This window comes from Lynx canadensis, chromosome X (assembly GCF_007474595.2).
Source record: "Lynx canadensis isolate LIC74 chromosome X, mLynCan4.pri.v2, whole genome shotgun sequence".
NCBI classification, from domain to species: Eukaryota; Metazoa; Chordata; class Mammalia; order Carnivora; family Felidae; genus Lynx; species Lynx canadensis.
Window position 1 is genome coordinate 64,245,107 of NC_044321.2, and position 22,305 is coordinate 64,267,411.

Below are 22,305 nucleotides of genomic sequence, written 5' to 3' on the forward strand. Positions count from 1 at the left end.
AGGCAGATGTGGGTGGAATCTAAGCAATCAGCAGGAAGAGGTGAGCCCAGTGTCCCCCTATGCCGCCATCTTCCCCTGTCTCTTCCAGGATCCAATAGATCTGATACAATCTAATAAAATGTATGAATTTGGTTCAGGGGTAGTCCAGTCCAGGCTGTCTACTTTAGATAAGAAACCACTGTTTGTTCCTCTAGTCCATGGCAGGTGCTCCATGTCTCTTAGACTCATTTACCTGAAATCTGCCTTGTCTTGTTTTTAAGGCTGGAAAATCAAGTGGTGATTTCTCATCACTGAAACCCGCTGAGTCCATAAGAACAACTGGCCACGTGTCTCAAAAAATTTTAGCACCAGCACATTTCTGGTATACATCTAAATACAGGCTAAAGAGTTGAATATAAAAAGATGAAGGTGATTAGCCAATTTTCAGAAATCAGTTTCAATGCTTATAGCCAGTTATAACACACACAATACTTACTGTATTTTGAAAAACAGAAAAGAAATTCATGCCTATTAATCATGCTGTGATTCTCACCTCTTCTGCATCAGTGCTGTTTAGTTCTTCTGCTTTAATTTTATTGTAAGTATCCAATATATCAGTACAGCTCTGATCCCTAAGAAACAAGTAAGTCAAAAGATACTTCAATATATTATTTTTAAAATCAGAAGTCAGCTCCTCTGGAAGATAAAACTGCTTCTTACCCAATAAATCGAAGTAAGACATCCGTTACAATTTTGGCTGCTTTAACTATAGGACTATCTGGCTCATTGAAAGTCCTGGCATTATGCTCAATGTAGCGAACCTCCCACATTAATGCTGATATTCTCCTATGAAAGAAAAAATAACCCTGTTACTTTTTTGATACATATAAAGTCTGTTCTAAGAATTTACAACATAGAACAACTAGGCACTCAATCATGGCATGTCAAAGGTGTTCTAATACATGTATGTAACTTAATATATGTGTATAACTGATATGCACTAATATAAAGGTATATAGTTACAGTATTTGAAGTGTAGGAAGCATTAAGAACCAGTGGACTGCATATTGGAAAGAACTGACCCAGGACATAATGGGTAAACAGGGATTTTAACGAAATAAGTATAAACACAGTGTTTTGATAAAGTCAAGGAAATGTTTAGTTTTCAGTGGAAGAAATGAGAAGATCAAGAAAAAAAAAGAAACCAGGTTTCAGAAAAATAATTTTATGTAGTTACTTTTATGATATGTATTATCAAATTAAATTGTAGGTAATGTTATAAAATATACTCAATTGGCTATATTTATAGCCAGCTCATGTTGGAATAACTGTGATTAGGACACAGTGGACTCTGGGGTTAGAGATGTACCAAAGGGTGCCCTCTACTACTCTCTCATAATTGACTCCCAACTGAAATGAAGAAAAAAATTTACTTGGCCCTTTATGTAAACACATTTTAGGGCTGGCAATTAAATCTAACTGCTGCCTAATTCCTCAACAAGGGATTCAAACATGCTCCAACTTTCTAGAGCACCTTAATCATGATGACTCCACAAACCACTTACTTAATCTGCCTTTAATAAACTAAAGTTAACAATAGTTTTTGTTTCACATGTGATTTGTGCTACTCATAATTTCTTCTCTGTCCTTTATTCCATACTCCTTACCCTGGAAGACTGAGAATCTATCAAAAAAGGTAAATTAGTGTTCCAAATCTTTAGAAGAAATTTTGGAGTATACTGAATGATTATTTTATAGTAAGAAAACACAGATCTCACTGTATCATTATACAAAAAGGAACACAAAAGATGTAAAGCTATAAACTTTATAAATAATAAAACTAAACAGACCTGTAAAAGCGATTTTCAAGTCTCCGCCTGATGGTGTTGAGGTCAGTTGGATAAGCAACTACTGTACAATACAAGGGATAGGCACTGAGATCCACTGGAACAGCAAAAGGGCTGGCAAAATCTATAACATTACCAAAATCAAAAAAGGTAGTTATAAAAGATATTAATGTTTCATGTTAACAAACAAACACTTTATAAATCAGAAGGGAGGACAATATACTACATTACTAAAATTAAATGATCCAATTATGCAAATATTAGACAAGTATCATTAAAATGTTATTCTTTTTATTTGGACATAATATCTATGAATCATGTATGATAGATTGGTTCAAATCAGGTGCAATGAGATGAATAAAAGGAGAACTTCAAATCTGTCTTTTCTGGATAAATGCCAAACAGCTCAAGTGATATATTTTAGATAATATAGCTTATACATGTAAGTAAAAAGTATTACTCATCCACTGTGTATCAAAAAACTCAACCAAAGTCAAGCACAGAGAATAGCTAGAGAGCCAAAGTGACTCAAGAAAGTAAAAGACCACTATATACCACGTCTTCACTATTATATAAGCTCCCAGAGAATAGAAAAAAATTTATCAATCATTACACTGGCCAAACATATAAAATATTAATATTAAAACTAGAATCACTTGATTAAAAGTGCCTCTTGAGTTAAAAGTATACAGTGAAAAATATATTTCCTTTTATAGAACTTAAAATTCTGCTGGTTTTCCTTGTTCCTTCCTAATATTCTTTCATATTCACCGTACCCAGGGACAGAAGGTGGTTGATGCCCTGAATAACCCGTTCACATTCCTCATCTCTGGAGTGAGCCCCCCACTCTCCTTCCTGGGGTTTGTATAGCAAAGCAGTCAGTTCCTCCTGGGACACAGGAACACCAGCACCAACTTCATCTGGAAAGGCAGCTATGTATAAGATTAAAAATCAGAAATGATTAGTTTCCAATACTGTGCTACTGATACTGAATTATAATTCATTTTTAAAAGCATATTTACTTCCTTCTGGAATTGGCTCCATATCCCAGGGGCTCATCTTTTCTCTCTCATTATTGTCCCAGCTATTAAAAAATAACAAGATACAAATCAAATTCACAGGACACTTACTTTTATATATCACCATAATTTGCATGACTTCCTGGGGGTAAAATTTGGAAAAGGGCAATACAGTTTTCCTTAAAGTACAATTTCACTTACATAAGTAATGATTAACCTTTAATTATAGTTCACCAATATGAAATAGAGAAAGCAGTAAACTTACACTTAGTTTTACTTGGTTTTTTGTTTGGATTCCAATCAAGCATGTATTCAATATTAGCCCAGGGTACATAAACGAAAAGACCTCTTTGGAAAATTCCTTTCAGGTTAAGAAAGTCAATTTTAATAGATCAATTCTTTCTGTGAGATAATCTACTTTATCCTAATAGTTTAAGAATAACAGCATCTCCAAAATTTTATTATTCCCTTGTGATCCACAATATGCAAAATTAAAGTCAGTCCTCACAGAATAAACATTAATCATTCTTGAGAAGAAAATTTCATTCATTAAGAATCTTACAATGCTGGTATTTAATGAAAAACTAAAGTAAATGTTGTAGACAAATAGTACGTCCAAACATAATACAGTCACCTGTGCCCAGAATTCATACCATTAAATAAAAGACTGGGTACTAATATTTATTGCTATGTTCCAAACAATTACTTTAAACAATGAATTAATTTCAGGATTCTTCATGAAATAATAGTTGCAATTCTTGTCTAAAACAGAAATACTTAAAAGAAAATACAAGCATAAGGGAGGTACAAATAAGTCTTCAGTTCCTGCTTTGTTTTAGCATGCATATTGGACCAAGAGGTTTATCATCAAATTCCTTCCTTACAGGTACCAGGATTACTTCCTTAATGGTACAGGTTAGATAAAGATAAGTCAAAGTAACAACGTAGTATTCCTGGTAGGGTCAGAAAGTCCATATAGTACCACAGTATTATATCAGGCATAAAATACCATAACTGTACTTACTGAACACTGTAGCACTGGAAAGAACTATCAGGATACTCTGGTTGAAAAGGTTGCTGACTCTCCACAGTCCCAAACCACCAGGCATCATCAATTATACTGCGGAATCTATCACCTATAATATTTTTGGAAATTCTTAAAAGGATGTTTTTGAGAGTAACAGCTTTGTTCACACTTTAAATTGCTACTTTTTGTTGGACAAAGTAGCCTTGTATCTAGCATTATTAGAGGTTTCAATCTGAGTTTCCCAGATAAGTAAATTTTATATTTTACTCTAAGGTTTTGACTTCCAAGTACTAGTAATCTTTCTGAGATAAATCAAATATGTCCATGTCTTCTTAAATAAATGTTACCACATATAATCTAATTTTTATCAATTACTTAGGATCATTATTAGGCATACTTTTTCTTGTACTGTACGTATGTTACTACAGTTCTTTTCCTCTTTGCTTTCAGCTTTTTGCCTTTAATAATCTCTTCATACTATTCTGCCTTTAAAGGGCTAAGGATTATAAAACCAAACCATTGTAGACAAAAATGTTTCTCCCACATAAGAAAGGAGAATTCAAAAGTACTAATAGCAACTATTTACACAGTATAAATTTTACATATTTAGGTTCCATTTTAAGTGCTATCATTTATTGCTCACATCACCTTGTAGGTGTGTTCTGATGTGATTGTTATCATAAAGATAATGGAAGTGGGACACAGAGAGATTAAAAACTTGCCCAAGATCAAATAGCTAGTGAAGGGTTAAAGGAAGGGATAGGAGAGGAGGGAAAGGGAGAGGAAGAGAAAAGGTGCAGAAACAGGTAGAGGTACAGAGAGAAACAGAGTGAGAGAGAGAGAGAAAGAGTGACAGAGAAAGAAAGAAAGAAAATCACAATCAGTAATGGCCTGCTTAAGAGCCCAAGTGTTAAGTACTCTATATTAGGCAGTACTCTATATTAGGGCAAGTGACATTTGATGGTTTTTTTTTAAATTCAGATTTGTATTCTAATGGATTAGATATTTTCAGAAAGATTAGAGGTTATATGCTAAACACAATGTGCATAAAATCACCTAAACATAACTGAGAAGGAAAATTTAATTTGATTTTTCTAATTTGGTTAACAGCTTTTACCAACTAGATGTTATACTAGCTTATTTCTATTAAATTATAATTAAAATGTTACTCTATTTCAAACTTAATTGTTATTAAGTGAGAATTTTATACTCACCAATCTGCCAGTTCCTTTCTTTGGCTTCATTATAAAACTGATGTAGCACAAGGAAGTCAATGACATCTGGCATGTCATGATACCTGTATAAAAAATAAAGCATATATGAATCAATATACAAATATAACAGCATATGATACTAAATATCCAGAGATCTATGTTTAAAGTGGAGTCATTTAAAAAATGTTGTAAGCCTCAAGGTTCCTGCAAATGTCTTTACTTAAACTCCATCTGCTTTTGTTAGTCCCCTGCCTATTACTCTATCACTTTAATAACATAAAGACACCAATGAAGGTCCTTAAAGCTTAGTATAAGGTATTTTATATTAAGGGCTCTTAATATAAAAGAGTCTATAATTAGAAAAGTATGAATTGATGTTCTTTCATCTCCTCAGATTTCAAACTCTAAGAAATGTGCCGCTGACTAATCATTTCTTTTATTATTAACAGAAGTAAAAGCAACTACCATGTTTCAACCACACCATTAGGCATTTATAAAGGTTTTTCTTTTAATTCATCACAACAATCTTGAGGCAGTTACTAACATTTACATTTGCAGATGAAGGCATAAATTCAGAGAGGTTAAGTAACTTGCTCACAGATATATATCTAGTTGATCCTTAAACAATACAGGTTTGAACCCCTGCAGGTCAACTTATATGCAGACTTTTTTCAATAAATATGCATATATATACTGTAAATATATTTTCTCTCTCTTTATGATTTTCTTAATTACATTTTATTTTCTCTTGCTTACTTTATTGTAAGAATACTATATATAATACATAAAACATACAAAATACATATTAGTCAAAAGTTTATTTTATCAATAAGGCTTCTGTTTAACAGTAGGCTATTAGTAGTTAAGTTTTTGGGGAGTCAAAAGTTACATACAGATTTTCAACTGTGGGGGGGTCAGTACCCATAAGTCCCCACATTGTTCAAGGGTTAACTGTATACACACAAAAACATACTGCAGTACATATATGTTTGCTACACACACACATGCATGCACACACATGGAAGTTTATAAATATGTGTATATATATAGCTATTACGTGTAAAAAAAAGAATTAAACATTAAACCCTGGTCTTTAAAACTCTAAAGCCCATAGTACTATAGTATTTTCTCTCCCATCAAGCCTTGTACTCTGCAGAATAAATGATTGGGATTAAAACACACACACACACACACACACACATACACGCACACACACAACCAGAGACAGCTACTCACTTAATGGAAAAAGATTCTCCAGTCATTTTGCCTGAAATGGGGTCCAGAAATGCAAGCTTCAAGCAACACAGTGTAGGTGGTCCAACCTCATATTTGATTCCTACAATCTTAACAAACTCTTGTTCCTATTCATGAGAATATCAATAAATCATTACTTTCAATATAAATGCCTGACAATTGCATATCATTTCATTATTTTTGAACAATTAAAAAACTATCTGAATACCCACCAAATACTAAGCATTCCACTATGTGTTAAAGGCAGTAAGACATAGTCCTTGACAATATCAAGTCATAGTATACTTCAGGGCTCTAAACCAAGGATAAGCAACCAAATCCCCTTGAGAACATTTTTAAAATTCATATTCTCAAAACTTACTCCTATAGAATTGAATTCAGTAGGTCTGGGGTACAAGTTTAGTCATACATATTTTGAAAGAATTCCCCAAGGGATTATGATGTTTTTGCCTGGTTAAGACATATATTATGTAAGTATGCAGGTAGACATGTATGTGTATATTTGGGGAAAGGGCTTACATATTTTAATGCCTACAATATTATTTTATAAACCACTCTCATAACTGATTATTAGTCATACTTAGCAGTTGGCAAAACTGAGCCTTATGGGCATAGTGACTTGTTTTACTCTACTTTCACCTGATTTAGAATAGTGATAGCATCCTTATCTCCCAGGAGATGATTGTGTAAAGCTCACTTGATAAGATATTTTCATACATCACAACCTTAATACAATATTTTACAAGTATCTAAATCTTTGTTTCAATAAATCTACATTCTTTCATGTATGCTTCCTGCTAAGTATCATCACACAACAATCCTTCATTTACCTGAAAAACCACTGTAACACTGCTCTTAAGTCTCTTGTTCTTCAAGTTGGAAAAACAAAAGAAAACATGCATAAACCTAACTAGAAATGATGATGTATGTATCTATGTATTTATGAAGGAATGAATATGTATTTACAGTCAGAAAAACCTCCAAAATATTAAACATACCTATTTTACTCAATACCATGTAGCTATATAGGTACTGTATCAAAAATGATAATCCATAAAGTACCACAAAGTTCTGAGTTTCTTGGGATTTATGATATTTATGATTTTTACTTAAAGCCACTGGAACCTCAAGGTTCCAGTGTGTGTGTGTAATCCACACACAAAGTCAGTTTATAGAGCCTCCGAATATACAAAGCTGCTCAGGAAAATAACCACACCAGGGAACTACTGCTTTGCTCCAAATATAGAATGGTATACACTAGACGACTTGAAGCTTGAAGAAAATTAGGTCAAATAATCAAGACAACCAATAGCATACAAATTTCAGCAAACATAAAATGGGACCCATAACACACGTACAAGAGTATGGTACATCTCCTTATCTTAGACACACAATCAATAATGAAATATGTACGAAACTGAGAAAAAGCTATATATAGGCAAGTAACTTAATTCCAAAGCTACTTCAGTTAGTTTATGAAGTATCAAAACTACTTCATAGTTTATGAATTTGGCCAACTTACCCTGAGATCCATTTTATTCCATGGCTGTTTTTGTAAATTAAGGCTGTATATTTTTGACTTCCTTACAGCCCGCACATAAGCTTCATGTCCTTGCCTGAAATAGATAAGCTAAAACAAAAAAACATAAGGTATTAACAAGCAGTATCCTATTTAATTAACAACTCTATGTATCCCACTATATACTGTTACAAATGTCTTCTTCTGTTTACAACAAAATTATAATTTTGAAAAAAATGTATAATTATTTGTCACTATCAAATAATGTTCATTCAGTATTCATGTCTATGTTGCCTGTACTAAGTACTGCATAAAAACACTGCATATAAGTATTGCATATAAACACTGTATACACAATGCTTTTCCTTCTAGCTGCTTCGTAAATTTCTGAAGAGGAACCAATGACAAATGTACACAGAACTGATCATATTTTAAAGTACTATTTTTCAAACTATAAGAGTAAAAATATCAATAATAACCACGTTATTCACATATAATTTATTACATATATATTACTGTATACAACAAATATTGATTGAACATATGTGTACAAGGCACTGGGTGCAGTGGTAACATACCAAAATAAAATCCTTTCCCTCGAGGATATGGGCAGACAGGTAAACATATGAGTATAATATAAGGCTGAATATACTAAATATCGTAAGAGAGAAATAACTTAGGTGAAAGCTCAGGAGGAAAGAGCAGCAGGTAAATGGAAAGTAGGAATAACATCCAGGAGAAGTTGGCATTTAAGTTAAACTTGTAAACATGAGTATTTTCAAAGGCAATGATCTGTGGCTATGGCCATTCCAGGCAAAATACTGAAGGCTTAACATTTAAAGTAAAAAGTAATGGTGCCATTAAGAGATTGGTTTTATAAAAAGTATCAATTTTATGAATTCTTTAAAAACATTTAATTTATGTATTTCACTGTCTGATTCACTTATATATCTCCTCCATTAGAAGAAGTATGAGTTTTACGAGTTCTTTAAAAACATTCTTTCATTTATGTATTTCACTGACGGACTCACTTATATACCTCCTCCATTACCTGCACAATTATCATTACTTAATACACACTACTCCTGAGGCATATAAGCATATTCTAAATTTAACAAAGTAGAGGGAAAGTGATTCCACCAAGGTAAATATGGTCTTATATAAGAGAGGTGTCTCATCAGACATATAATATACAGATTCTTGTTCTCTTTTGTAAAGATTTCTAAGATTAATTAAAGATAACTCTCCTTAGAGGAAGACGGCAGCAGAGCAGGAAGATCCCAGGCTCCTTTCATTCCAAGAAACACAACTAGATAAATTTCAAATCATCCTAAATACCACAGGAATGGACCTGAAGACTGGCAGAACAAACTCCAAAACTGAAGGGAGAGAAGAGGCCTAACTGAAGAAGGTAAGAAGTGGAGACATGGGTTAGGGGAGAAACAGATTGTGGGTAATGCAAAGGGGAGGGAGCCATGGTCATGAAGTGGGAGAGAGGAGCTCATAGGGGTACACACAAGGAGAACATTTCCCCAAAGCCATTGGCTTGGAAAAAGACAGGGGATGAATTTTGTGAGGTCTTGCAATAAGCCGGGCTTTGTTAAAGTCTAGAGTTTTAAAGAACAGTGTGTTTGGCTGGTATAGAGCCAGGAGGGCACTGCCCTACTGCTAGAGAGAAGGCAGGCAAACAACTCGGGTGCAGACAGTAGGGATACAGTTATCTGAAGCGTGCATGGGGCACACACTAGGGAGATTTTTTGCTCTTCTTGGAATATGTCCCTGAGAGGAAGCATTCACAGAGACATCTCTCTGGGAACAAAGGAGGTGGATGGTGCCATTTCCCGCCCCTGCCTCTAACTATAAACACGCAGCCACCACAGGAAGCAGCAAAACACTAACATTGGCTGCCTAGCTTTCCCACACCCCTGTGCTCTGGTGGAACTGCCCTTCTCAGTCAGGCTTGCCTTAGTCCCAGTGGAACAGGCCCCTCTCCCAGAAGACCAGAAGAAACCCCTGCCAACACCAAGTCTTCCTACCAGAGAGTACTACAGGGCCCCAGTTCTGATGGAGGTGGTGACAGGTCTCATTATACAAGATCAGAGCCCACTTAGTTAAAACTCATCACATTCAGGCCTGGGGACCAAAGTCAGCCCACAGCAGGCAAGAAGAGCCTCTGCAGATGAACAGCCTGAAGAATAGAGCAGCCAAAACACAACAGCAGAGTGCAAGCAGCACACATCTGAGACACTCCCTGAAGTGCCAGGCCCTGAGCCCTACATAATCTCTTCTTAATAAGGCCATTACTTTTAGTAGACGGATGCATAACTTTTTTTTTTTATAAAAAAGAAGAGAAGAAGGCAAAGACTGAGACAAAATAACAAGATGGAGGAATTCATCCAAATGAAAGAACAAGATAAAGTCACAGGCCAGAGATCTAAGTGAAACAGATATAAATAACATGCCTGATGGAAAATTTAAACCAATAATCATAAGGATACTGATACTGAAAAAAGAAGACATCAGGGGCACCTGGGTGGCTCAGTCAGTTAAGTGTCAGACTTCGGTTCAGGTCATGCTCTCACGGTTCATGGGTTCGTGAATTCAAGTCACCCATCAGGCTCTGTGCTGATAGCTCAGAGCCTGGAGCCTACTTAGGTTTCTGTGTCTCCCTCTCTCTCTGCCCCTCCCCCACTCTCACTCTGTCTCCCTCTCTCTCTCCTAAAAATGAATATTTTTTTAAAAAAAGAAGACATCACTTAGCATAACACTCTCCAGTTCCATCCACGTTGCTACAAAAGGCCATATTTCATTTTTTCTCATTGCCACGTAGTATTCCATTGTGTATATAAACCACAATTTCTTTACCATTCATCAGTTGATGGACATTTAGGCTCTTTCCATAATTTGGCTATTGTTGACAGTGCTGCTATGAACATTGGATGAGCACTGGGTGTTGTATGGAAACCAATTTGTCAATAAATTTCATATATATAAAAAATAAATAGGAGAGACAGGAAGATGGCGGCGTAGGAGGACGCTGGGCTCACCGCGCGTCCTGCTGATCACTTAGATTCCACCTACACCTGCCTAAATAACCCAGAAAACCGCCAGAGGATTAGCAGAACGGAGTCACCGGACCCAAGTGCAGACGAGAGGCCCACGGAAGAGGGTAGGAAGGGCGGCGAGGCGGTGCGCGCTCCACGGACTGGCGGGAGGGAGCCGGGGCGGAGGGGCGTCTCGCCAGCCAAGCAGAGCCCCCGAGTCCGGCTTGCAAAAGCGGAGGGGCCTGACAGACTGTGTTCCGACAGCAAGCGCGACTTAGCGTCTGGGAGGTCATAACTTAACAGCTCTGCTCGGAAAGCGGGAAGGCTGGAGGACAAAGGGAGGGTGAGCTGCGGAGCCCCCGGACGACAGAGCTCAGTTTGGCGGGGAACAAAGGCGCTCCCCAGCGCCATCTCCCCCGCCCATCCCCAGCCAAAATCCCAAAGGGAACCGGTTCCGGCCAGGGAAATTGCTCCCTCCGCACAAACACCCAACTCTGTGCTTCTGCGGAGCCAAACCTCCGGCAGCGGATCTGACTCCCTCCGGCTGCCACAGGGCCCCTCCTGAAGTGGATCACCTAAGGAGAAGCGAGCTAAGCCTGCCCCCCCTGCCGCCGTGCACCTTGCCTTCCCACCCCAGCTAATACGCCAGATCCCCAGCATCACAAGCCTGGCAGTGTGCAAGTAGCCCAGATGGACCACGCCACCCCACAGTGAATCCCGCCCCTAGGAGAGGGGAAGAGAAGGCACACACCAGTCTGACTGTGGCCCCAGCGGTGGGCTGGGGGCAGACATCAGGACTGACTGCGGCCCCGCCCACCAACTCCAGTTATACACCACAGCACAGGGGAAGTGCCCTGCAGGTCCTCACCACACCAGGGACTATCCAAAATGACCAAGCGGAAGAATTCCCCTCAGAAGAATCTCCAGGAAATAACAACAGCTAATGAGCTGATCAAAAAGGATTTAAATAATATAACAGAAAGTGAATTTAGAATAATAGTCATAAAATTAATCGCTGGGCTGGAAAACAGTATATAGGCCAGCAGAGAATCTCTTGCTACAGAGATCAAGGGACTAAGGAACAGTCACGAGGAGCTGAAAAACGCTTTAAATGAAATGCAAAACAAAATGCAAACCACCACGGGTCGGATGGAAGAGGCAGAGGAGAGAATAGGTGAACTAGAAGATAAAGTTATGGAAAAAGAGGAAGCTGAGAAAAAGAGAGATAAAAAAATCCAGGAGTATGAGGGGGAAATTAGAGAACTAAGTGATACACTAAAAAGAAATAATATACGCATAATTGGTATCCCAGAGGAGGAAGAGAGAGGGAAAGGTGCTGAAGGGGTACTTGAAGAAATTATAGCTGAGAACTTCCCTGAACTGGGGAAGGAAAAAGGCATTGAAATCCAAGAGGCACAGAGAACTCCCTTCAGACGTAACTTGAATCGATCTTCTGCACGACATATCATAGTGAAACTGGCAAAATACAAGGATAAAGAGAAAATTCTGAAAGCAGCAAGGGGTAAACGTGCCCTCACATATAAAGGGAGACCTATAAGACTCGTGACTGATCTCTCTTTTGAAACTTGGCAGGCCAGAAAGAATTGGCACGAGATTTTCAGGGTGCTAGACAGAAAAAATATGCAGCCGAGAATCCTTTATCCAGCAAGTCTGTCATTTAGAATAGAAGGAGAGATAAAGGTCTTCCCAAACAAACAAAAACTGAAGGAATTTGTCACCACTAAACCAGCCCTACAAGAGATCCTAAGGGGGACCCTGTGAGACAAAGTACCAGAGACATCACTACAAGCATAAAACATACAGACATCACAATGACTCTAAACCCGTATCTTTCTAGAATAACACTGAATGTAAATGGATTAAATGCGCCAACCAAAAGACATAGGGTATCAGAATGGATAAAAAAACAAGACCCATCTATTTGCTGTCTACAAGAGACTCATTTTAGACCTGAGGACACCTTTAGATTCAGAGTGAGGGGATGGAGAACTATTTATCATGCTACTGGAAGCCAAAAGAAAGCTGGAGTAGCCATACTTATATCAGACAAACTAGACTTTAAATTAAAGGCTGTAACAAGAGATGAAGAAGGACATTATATAATAGTTACAGGGTCTATCCATCAGGAAGAGCTAACAATTATAAATGTCTATGCGCCGAATACCGGAGCCCCCCAAATATATAAAACAATTACTCATAAACAGAAGCAACCTTATTGATAAAAATGTGGTAATTGCTGGGGACTTTAACACCCCACTTACAGAAATGGATAGATCATCTAGACACACGGTCAATAAAGAAACAAGGGCCCTGAATGAGACATTGGATCAGATGGACTTGACAGATATATTTAGAACTCTGCATCCCAAAGCAACAGAATATACTTTCTTCTCGAGTGCACATGGAACATTCTCCAAGATAGATCATATACTGGGTCACAAAACAGCCCTTCATAAATTTACAAGATTGAAATTATACCATGCATACTTTCAGACCACAATGCTATGAAGCTTGAAATCAACCCCAGGAAAAAGTCTGGAAAACCTCCAAAAGCATGGAGGTTAAAGAACACCCTACTAACGAATGAGTGGGTCAACCAGGCAATTAGAGAAGAAATCAAAAAATATATGGAAACAGACGAAAATGAAAATACAACAATCCAAACGCTTTGGGACGCAGCAAAGGCAGTCCTGAGAGGAAAATACATTGCAATCCAGGCCTATCTCAAGAAACAAGAAAGATCCCAAATACAAAATCTAACAGCACACCTAAAGGAAATAGAAGCAGAACAGCAAAGGCAGCCTAAACCCAGCAGAAGAAGAGAAATAATAAAGATCAGAGCAGAAATAAACAATATAGAATCAAAAAAAATGTAGAGCAGATCAACGAAACCAAGAGTTGGTTTTTTGAAAAAATAAACAAAATTGACAAACCTCTAGCCAGGCTTCTCAAAAAGAAAAGGGAGATGACCCAAATAGATAAAATCATGAATGAAAATGGAATTATTACAACCAATCCCTCAGAGATACAAACAATTATCAGGGAATACTATGAAAAATTATATGCCAACAAATTGGACAACCTGGAAGAAATGGACAAATTCCTGAACACCCACACTCTTCCAAAACTCAATCAGGAGGAAATAGAAAGCTTGAACAGACCCATAACCAGCGAAGAAATTGAATCGGTTATCAAAAATCTCCCAACAAATAAGAGTCCAGGACCAGATGGCTTCCCAGGGGAGTTCTACCAGACATTTAAAGCAGAGATAATACCTATCCTTCTCAAGCTATTCCAAGAAATAGAAAGGGAAGGAAAACTTCCAGACTCATTCTATGAAGCCAGTATTCCTTTGATTCCTAAACCAGACAGAGACCCAGTAGAAAAAGAGAACTACAGGCCAATATCCCTGATGAATATGGATGCAAAAATTCTCAATAAGATACTAGCAAATCGAATTCAACAGCATATAAAAAGAATGATTCACCATGATCAAGTGGGATTCATTCCTGGGATGCAGGGCTGGTTCAACATTCGCAAATCAATCACCATGATACATCACATTAACAAAAAAAAAGAGAAGAACCATATGATCCTGTCAATCGATGCAGAAAAGGCCTTTGACAAAATCCAGCACCCTTTCTTAATAAAAACCCTTGAGAAAGTCGGGATAGAAGGAACATACTTAAAGATCATAAAAGCCATTTATGAAAAGCCCACAGCTAACATCATCCTCAACGGGGAAAAACTGAGAGCTTTTTCCCTGAGATCAGGAACACGACAGGGATGCCCACTCTCACCGCTGTTGTTTAACACAGTGCTGGAAGTTCTAGCATCAGCAATCAGACAACAAAAGGAAATCAAAGGCATCAAAATTGGCAAAGATGAAGTCAAGCTTTCACTTTTTGCAGATGAGATGATATTATACATGGAAAATCCGATAGACTCCACCAAAAGTCTGCTAGAACTGATACATGAATTCAGCAAAGTTGCAGGATACAAAATCAATGTACAGAAATCAGTTGCATTCTTATACACTAACAATGAAGCAACAGAAAGACAAATAAAGAAACTGATCCCATTCACAATTGCACCAAGAAGCATAAAATACCTAGGAATAAATCTAACCAAAGATGTAAAGGATCTGTATGCTGAAAACTATAGAAAGCTTATGAAGGTAATTGAAGAAGATTTAAAGAAATGGAAAGACATTCCCTGCTCATGGATTGGAAAAATAAATATTGTCAAAATGTCAATACTACCCAAAGCTATCTACACATTCAATGCAATCCCAATCAAAATTGCACCAGCATTCTTCTCGAAATTAGAACAAGCAATCCTAAAATTCATATGGAACCACAAAAGGCCCCGAATAGCCAAAGGGATTTTGAAGAAGAAGACCAAAGCAGGAGGCATCACAATCCCAGACTTTAGCCTCTACTACAAAGCTGTCATCATCAAGACAGCATGGTATTGGCACAAAAACAGACACACAGACCAATGGAATAGAATAGAAACCCCAGAACTAGACCCACAAACGTATGGCCAACTCATCTTTGACAAAGCAGGAAAGAACATCCAATGAAAAAAGACAGCCTCTTTAACAAATGGTGCTGGGAGAACTGGACAGCAACACGCAGAAGGTTGAAACTAGACCACTTTCTCACACCATTTACAAAAATAAACTCAAAATGGATAAAGGACCTAAATGTGAGACAGGAAACCATCAGAACCTTAGAGGAGAAAGCAGGAAAAGACCTCTCTGACCTCAGCCGTAGCAATCTCTTACTCGACACATCCCCAAAGGCAAGGGAATTAAAAGCAAAAGTGAATTACTGGGACCTTATGAAGATAAAAAGCTTCTGCACAGCAAAGGAAACAACCAACAAAACTAAAAGGCAACCAACGGAATGGGAAAAGATATTTGCAAATGACATATCGGACAAAGGGCTAGTATCTAAAATCTATAAAGAGCTCACCAAACTCCACACCCGAAAAACAAATAACCCAGTGAAGAAATGGGCAGAAAACATGAATAGACACTTCTCTAAAGAAGACATCCAGATGGCCAATAGGCACATGAAAAGATGTTCAGCGTCGCTCCTTATCAGGGAAATACAAATCAAAACCACACTCAGGTATCACCTCACGCCAGTCAGAGTGGCCAAAATGAACAAATCAGGAGACTATAGATGCTGGAGAGGATGTGGAGAAACGGGAACCCTCTTGTACTGTTGGTGGGAATGCAAATTGGTGCAGCCGCTCTGGAAAGCAGTGTGGAGGTTCCTCAGAAAATTAAAAATAGACCTACCCTATGACCCAGCAATAGCACTGCTAGGAATTTATCCAAGGGATACAGGAGTGCTGATGCATAGGGGCACTTGTACCCCAATGTTCATAGCAGCACTCTCAACAATAGCCAAATTATGGAAAGAGCCTAAATGTCCATCAACTGATGAATGGATAAAGAAATTGTGGTATATATACACAATGGAATACTATGTGGCAATGAGAAAAAATGAAATATGGCCTTTTGTAGCAACGTGGATGGAACTGGAGAGTGTAATGCTAAGTGAAATAAGCCATACAGAGAAAGACAGATACCATATGGTTTCGCTCTTATGTGGATCCTGAGAAACTTAACAGGAACCCATGGGGGAGGGGAAGGGAAAAAAAAAAAAGAGGTTAGAGTGGGAGAGGGCCAAAGCATAAGAGACTGTTAAAAAGGAGAACAAACTGAGGGTTGATGGGGGGTGGGAGGGAGGGGAGGGTGGGTGATGGGTATTGAGGAGGGCACCTTTTGGGATGAGCACTGGGTGTTGTATGGAAACCAATTTGTCAATAAATTTCATATATAAAAAAAATAAATACACACTGGATTTTGAAGACTTAGTAGAATAAAATAAATAATAATAAAAAAATAAAAAAATAAAAAAAGAAGACATCAGTGACACCCTTAAGACAGAGATAAAAGAGTCAAAAAACAATCAGATATGAAGAGTGAAATAGAAGAGATTAGAAACATGCTTGAGGCAATGAACTGCAGGCTGGAAGAAGCAAAGGAATGAATTAGTGACCTAGAATACAAAGTAATGTAAAGTAATGAAGCTAAACAAATGAGAGAAAGAATTATGCAACAGAATAGATTTAGAGAATTCAGTGACTTAATCAAATGTAACAGCATACATATTACAGGAGTCAAAGAGGAAGAAGAGAGAAAAGGGCATAGAAAATGTACTTGAAGAAACAATAGCTGAGACCCTCCCTAATATGGGGAAGAAAACAGACATCTGGAATCAGGAGGCACAGAGAACTTGCATCAAAATAAACAAAAGCAGGCCAAACAAAGACATACTATAATTAAATGTGTAAAATACAGTGATAAAGTCAAGTCTGAAAGTCAGCAAGAGAAAAGAAGTCCTTAACTACAAGAGAAAATACATAGGCAGCTGCAGATTTCCTGAAAGGAACTTGGCCAGCCAGAGAGGAGTGCATGATACATGCAAAGTTCTGAATGGGAAAAATCTGCAGTCAAGAATGCCCTATCCAGCAAAGATATCATTCAGAACAGGAGAGATAAAGAGTTTCCCAAACAAAAACTGAAGGGAGTGTGTGACCACTAAACCAGCCCTTCCAAGAAATATTAAAGGGGACTCTGAGGGGAAAGCAGAGACAAAAAAATGACAAAGACTAGAAAGGATTAGAGAAAATCTCAGAAACAATGATAAATCAAGTAATAAAATGGTACTAAATTCAAATCTGAATTACTCTGAAGGTAAATGGACAAAATACTCTAATCAAAAGACCTAGGATATAAGAATAGATAAAGTAGATAAAAACACAAGACCCATCTATACACTGTCTATAAGAAACTCATTTCAGACCTAAAGATGCCTACAGATTGAAATCAAGGGGATGGAGAAGGATTTATCATTCAAATGCATGTCAAAAGAAACCTACAGTAGCAATAATTATATCAGACAAACCAGACTTTAAAACAAAGACTGTAACAAGAGATAAAAAGGGCAAGATAGCATAATAAAGGGGACAATCACAAAGATATAACAATTGTAAATATGTATGCACCCAACAATGGAACAATCAAATATATGAAACAGTTAATAACAAACATAGAGGAACTAATTGGTAGTTATACAATAGTAGGGGATTTTACATTTTTTTTAAGTTTATTTATTTAAAAAAATTTTAACGTTTATTATTTGAGAGAAAGAGAGAGAGAGACAGAGAGAAAGCAGGGGAGGGGAAAAGAGAGAGCGAGACACAGTATCTGAAGCAGGCTCCAGCCTCTGAGCTGCCAGCAAACAGCCCAGCACAGGGCTCGAACCCACAGACCACGAGATCATGACCTGAGCTGAAGTCAGCTGCTTAACCAACTGAGCCACCCATGCACCCCTATTTATTTATTTTGAGAGAGAGAGCATGCATGCATACAAGCAGGATAGGGGCAGAGACAGAGGGAGAGAGAGAGAACACCAAGCAGGCTCTGCACTATTGATGCAGAGAATAGTAGGGGACTTTAACATTCCATTGACATCAACAGGTAGATCAACTAAACAGAAAATAAGCAAGGAAACAATGCCTTTGAATGTCTGGAGCAGATGGATTTAGCACATATATACAGAACAGTCCATCATACAACAGCAGAATATACACATTCCTTTCAACTGCAAATGGAAAATTCCCCAGAATAGATCATGTGTTAGGTCACAAAACAGGCCTCAACAAATACAAAGAGACTGAAGTCATGCCATACAACTTTTCTGACCACAACACTATGAAAATAGAAGTCAACCACAAAAAAAAGATCTAGAAAAACTACAAAAACATGGAGGTGAATAACATGCTACTAAACAATGAATGGGTCAACCAGGAAGTAAAAAAAAATAAATAAAAAATACATGGAGACAAATGTAAATGAAAACACAATGGTCCAAAACATTGGGGATGCAGCAAAAGTAGTCCTCACAACAAAGTATATAACAATACAGGCCAATTCAAGAAGTAAGAAAAATCTATAAGAAACAACCTAACTTCCAACCTAAAGGAGTGAGGAAAAAAAGAAATAAAGCTTAAATCCAGGAGAAGGAAGGAAATAATAAAGATTAGAGAAGAAATAAATGATATGGAAACTAAAAAAAAATACACTAGATAAAACCAGGAGTTGTTGCTTTTTTTTAAACATTTTTAATTTTTTTTTTTATTGTAAAGAAAGAGAGCATATGAGTTGGGGAGAGGGGCCGATTATGACCTGAGGGGATTATGACCTGAGCCGGAATCTAGAGTTGGACACTCAACCAACTGAATCACCCAGGCGCCCTGAGGAGCTGTTTCTTTAAAAAAAAAATCAACTAAATTGGGGCACCTGGATGGCTCAGTGGATTAAGCATCTGACTTTCACTCAGGTCATGATCTCACAGTTTGTGGGTTTGAGCCCCACATCAGGTTCTTTGCTGACAGCTCAGAGCCTGGAGTCTGCTTTGGATTCTGTGTGTCCCTCTTGCTCTGCCCCTCCCCAGCTCACACTCTGTCTGTCTCTCTCTCAAAAATAAATAAACATTAAACAATTTTTAAAAAATCAACAAAATTGATAAACCTGTAGCCAGACTTAACAAAAAGAAAAAAGATCTAAATAAATAAAAGCACACATGAGAGAGGAGAAATAAAAACCAATACCACAGATATACAAACAATTATAAGAGAGTATCATGAAAAACTATATGCCAACAAATTGGACAAACTGGAAGAAATGGATAAATTCCTAGAAACATATAACTTATGCAAAATGAAACAGTAATAAATAGAAACCTTCAACAGAACAATAACCAGCAAAGAAATTGAATCAGTAAGAAAAGATTACCCAGGAGTCAAGTTTAGGACCAGAGGGCTTCATAGGCAAATTCTACCAAACATTTAAGGAAGAGTTAATACCTATACCGCTCAAACTGTTCCAAAAAAAAAAACAAAAAAAACAAAAAAAACAAAAAAAACAAAGGAAAGAAAACATCCAAATACATTCTATGAGGCCTGGATTACCCTGATACCAAAACCAGATAGAGACACCACTATAAAAGAGAACTACAGGCCAATATATCTGATAAACATGGACGCAAAAATTCTCAATAAAATACTAGCAAACTGGATCCAAAAATACATTAAAAAAAAAAACAACAGGGGTACCTGGGTGGCTCAGTCAGTTAAACGTCTGACTCTTCATTTCTGCTCAGGTCATGATCAGGATCGAGGCTCACATTGGGCTCAGCACAGACAGTGTGGAGCCTGCTTGGGATTCTCTCTCCCTGTCTCTCTGCCCCTCCCCCATGTGCTCGAGTGTGCGCATGCTTGCTCTATCTCTCAAACAATAAATAAACTTTAAAAACAAATTCACCATGATCAAGTGTGAATTACTCCTGGGTTGCAAAAGTGGTTTAATATTCACAAATCAATCAACAGGATACATTACATTAATGAGAAAAAGGATAAAAACCATATGGTCATTTTAAGAGATGCAGAAAAAGCATTTAACAAAGCACAACATCCATTTATGATTAAAAAAAAAAAACCTAAACAAATTAGGTTTGTAGGAAACATACCTAAATACAATAAAGGCCATATACAAAACACCCACAGCTAATATCATCCCCAAAGGGGAAAAACTGAGTGCTTTCCCTTTGTGGTTAGGAACAAGGTAGGGATGGATCCTCTCACAACTCTCATTTAACATACTATAGGAAGTACTACCCTTGGCAATCGACAACAAAAAGAAATAAATGGCATCCAAATCAGCAAGGAAGAAGTTAAACTTTTCACTATTTGCAGATGACATTATACACTATATAGACAACCTGAAAGATTGAACTAAAAACCTACTAGAATTGATGCACAAATTCAGTAAAATTATAGGCTACAAAATCAATTTAAAGAAATCTGTTACATTTCTATACATCAATAAGGAATAAGCAGAAAGAGAAATTAAGGAATCAATAGTATTTACAATTGCACCAAAACTAACAGGATACCTAGGAATGAACCTAACCAAAAAGATAAAAGACCTAGACTCTGAAAACTATAAAACACTGATGAAAGAAATGAAAAACAACACAAAGAAATGGAAAGACATTCCATGATCATGGACTGGAAGAACAAATATTGTTAAAATGTCTATACTACCCAAAGCAACCTACACGTTTTATGCAATCCCTATCAAAATAACATCAGTATTTTTCACAGAACTAGAACAAACAATCCTAAAATCTGTATGGAACCACAAAAGATTCTGAAGAGCCAAAGCTATGTTGAAAAAGAAAAGCAAAGACATAGGCATCACAATTCCTGACTTCACGTTATACTACAAAGTTGTAGTGATCAAAACAGTATGGTACTGGCACAAATGTAGACACAAAGATTAATAGAACAGAATAAAAAACCCAGAAATAAACGCACAGTTACATGGTCAATTCATCTTCAACAAAGCAGGAAAGAATATCCCATGGGAAAAAGTCTCTTCAACACACAGTGTTGGGAAAACTTGACAATGTCATGCAGAAGAATGAAACCGGACCACTTTTTTACATGCTACAGAAACACAAATTCAAAATGGTTTAAAGACCCAAATGTGATACCTGAAACAATAAAAGTCCTAGAAGTGAACACAGACACTAACTTCTCTGACATTGGCTGTGGCAACTTCTTTCTACATATGTCTTCTGAGGCAAGAGAAAGAGAAGCAAAGATAATCTATTGGGACTACATCAAAATAAAAAGCTTCTGTAGAGTGAAGGAAATAATTAACAAAACTAAAAGGCAACCTACAGAATGGGAGAAGATATTTGTAAACGACACTTCTAATAAAGGATTATTATCCAAAATATATGTGCAAGTTATAAAACTCAATAATCAAAACATTCATGATCCAATTAAAAAAAAATGAATGATCCAATTAAAAAATGGAGAGAGGACATGAATAGATATTTTTCAAAAAAAGACATCCAGATGTCCAACACACACATGAAAAGATGCTCAACATCACTCATCATCAGGGAAATGCAAATCAAAACTACAATGAGATACCACTTCAACATGTAGGAATGGCTACAATGAACAATGCAAGAAACAACAGTTTTTGATGATGATGTGGAAAAAGGGGAGCCCTCCTGCAATATTGGTGGGAATGCAAACTACCAGTGCAGCCACTGTGTAAAACAGTATGTAGGTCCCTCAAAAAGTTAAAAAATAGAACTACTCTATAATCTAGCAATTGCACTACTAGGTATTTACCCAAATAATAAAAAAATACTAATTCAAATCTATACACACACCCCGATGTTTATTACAGTATTACGTACAATATCCAAATTATGGAA

General features: G+C 37.1%; 1 protein-coding gene across 4 annotated transcripts in view; it reads right to left on the reverse strand.

The window, feature by feature from the left end:
- Window positions 1-22,305, reverse strand: part of BRWD3 (bromodomain and WD repeat domain containing 3) — a 243,496-nt gene that overhangs the window by 58,655 nt on the left and 162,536 nt on the right. For 3 of the 4 annotated variants that reach the window (XM_030304700.2, XM_032592278.1, XM_030304699.2), the window contains exons 25-33: window positions 7,863-7,970; window positions 6,323-6,447; window positions 5,087-5,169; window positions 3,870-3,981; window positions 2,849-2,910; window positions 2,603-2,758; window positions 1,830-1,950; window positions 700-825; window positions 533-611 (exon numbers count right to left, since the gene is read on the reverse strand). In XM_030304700.2, coding sequence (XP_030160560.1) covers window positions 533-611; window positions 700-825; window positions 1,830-1,950; window positions 2,603-2,758; window positions 2,849-2,910; window positions 3,870-3,981; window positions 5,087-5,169; window positions 6,323-6,447; window positions 7,863-7,970 — 972 coding nt within the window. Of the gene's footprint in view, window positions 1-44; window positions 381-532; window positions 612-699; window positions 826-1,829; window positions 1,951-2,602; window positions 2,759-2,848; window positions 2,911-3,869; window positions 3,982-5,086; window positions 5,170-6,322; window positions 6,448-7,862; window positions 7,971-22,305 lie in introns of those variants that run through there. The other variant, XM_030304701.2, reaches the window with a different exon arrangement.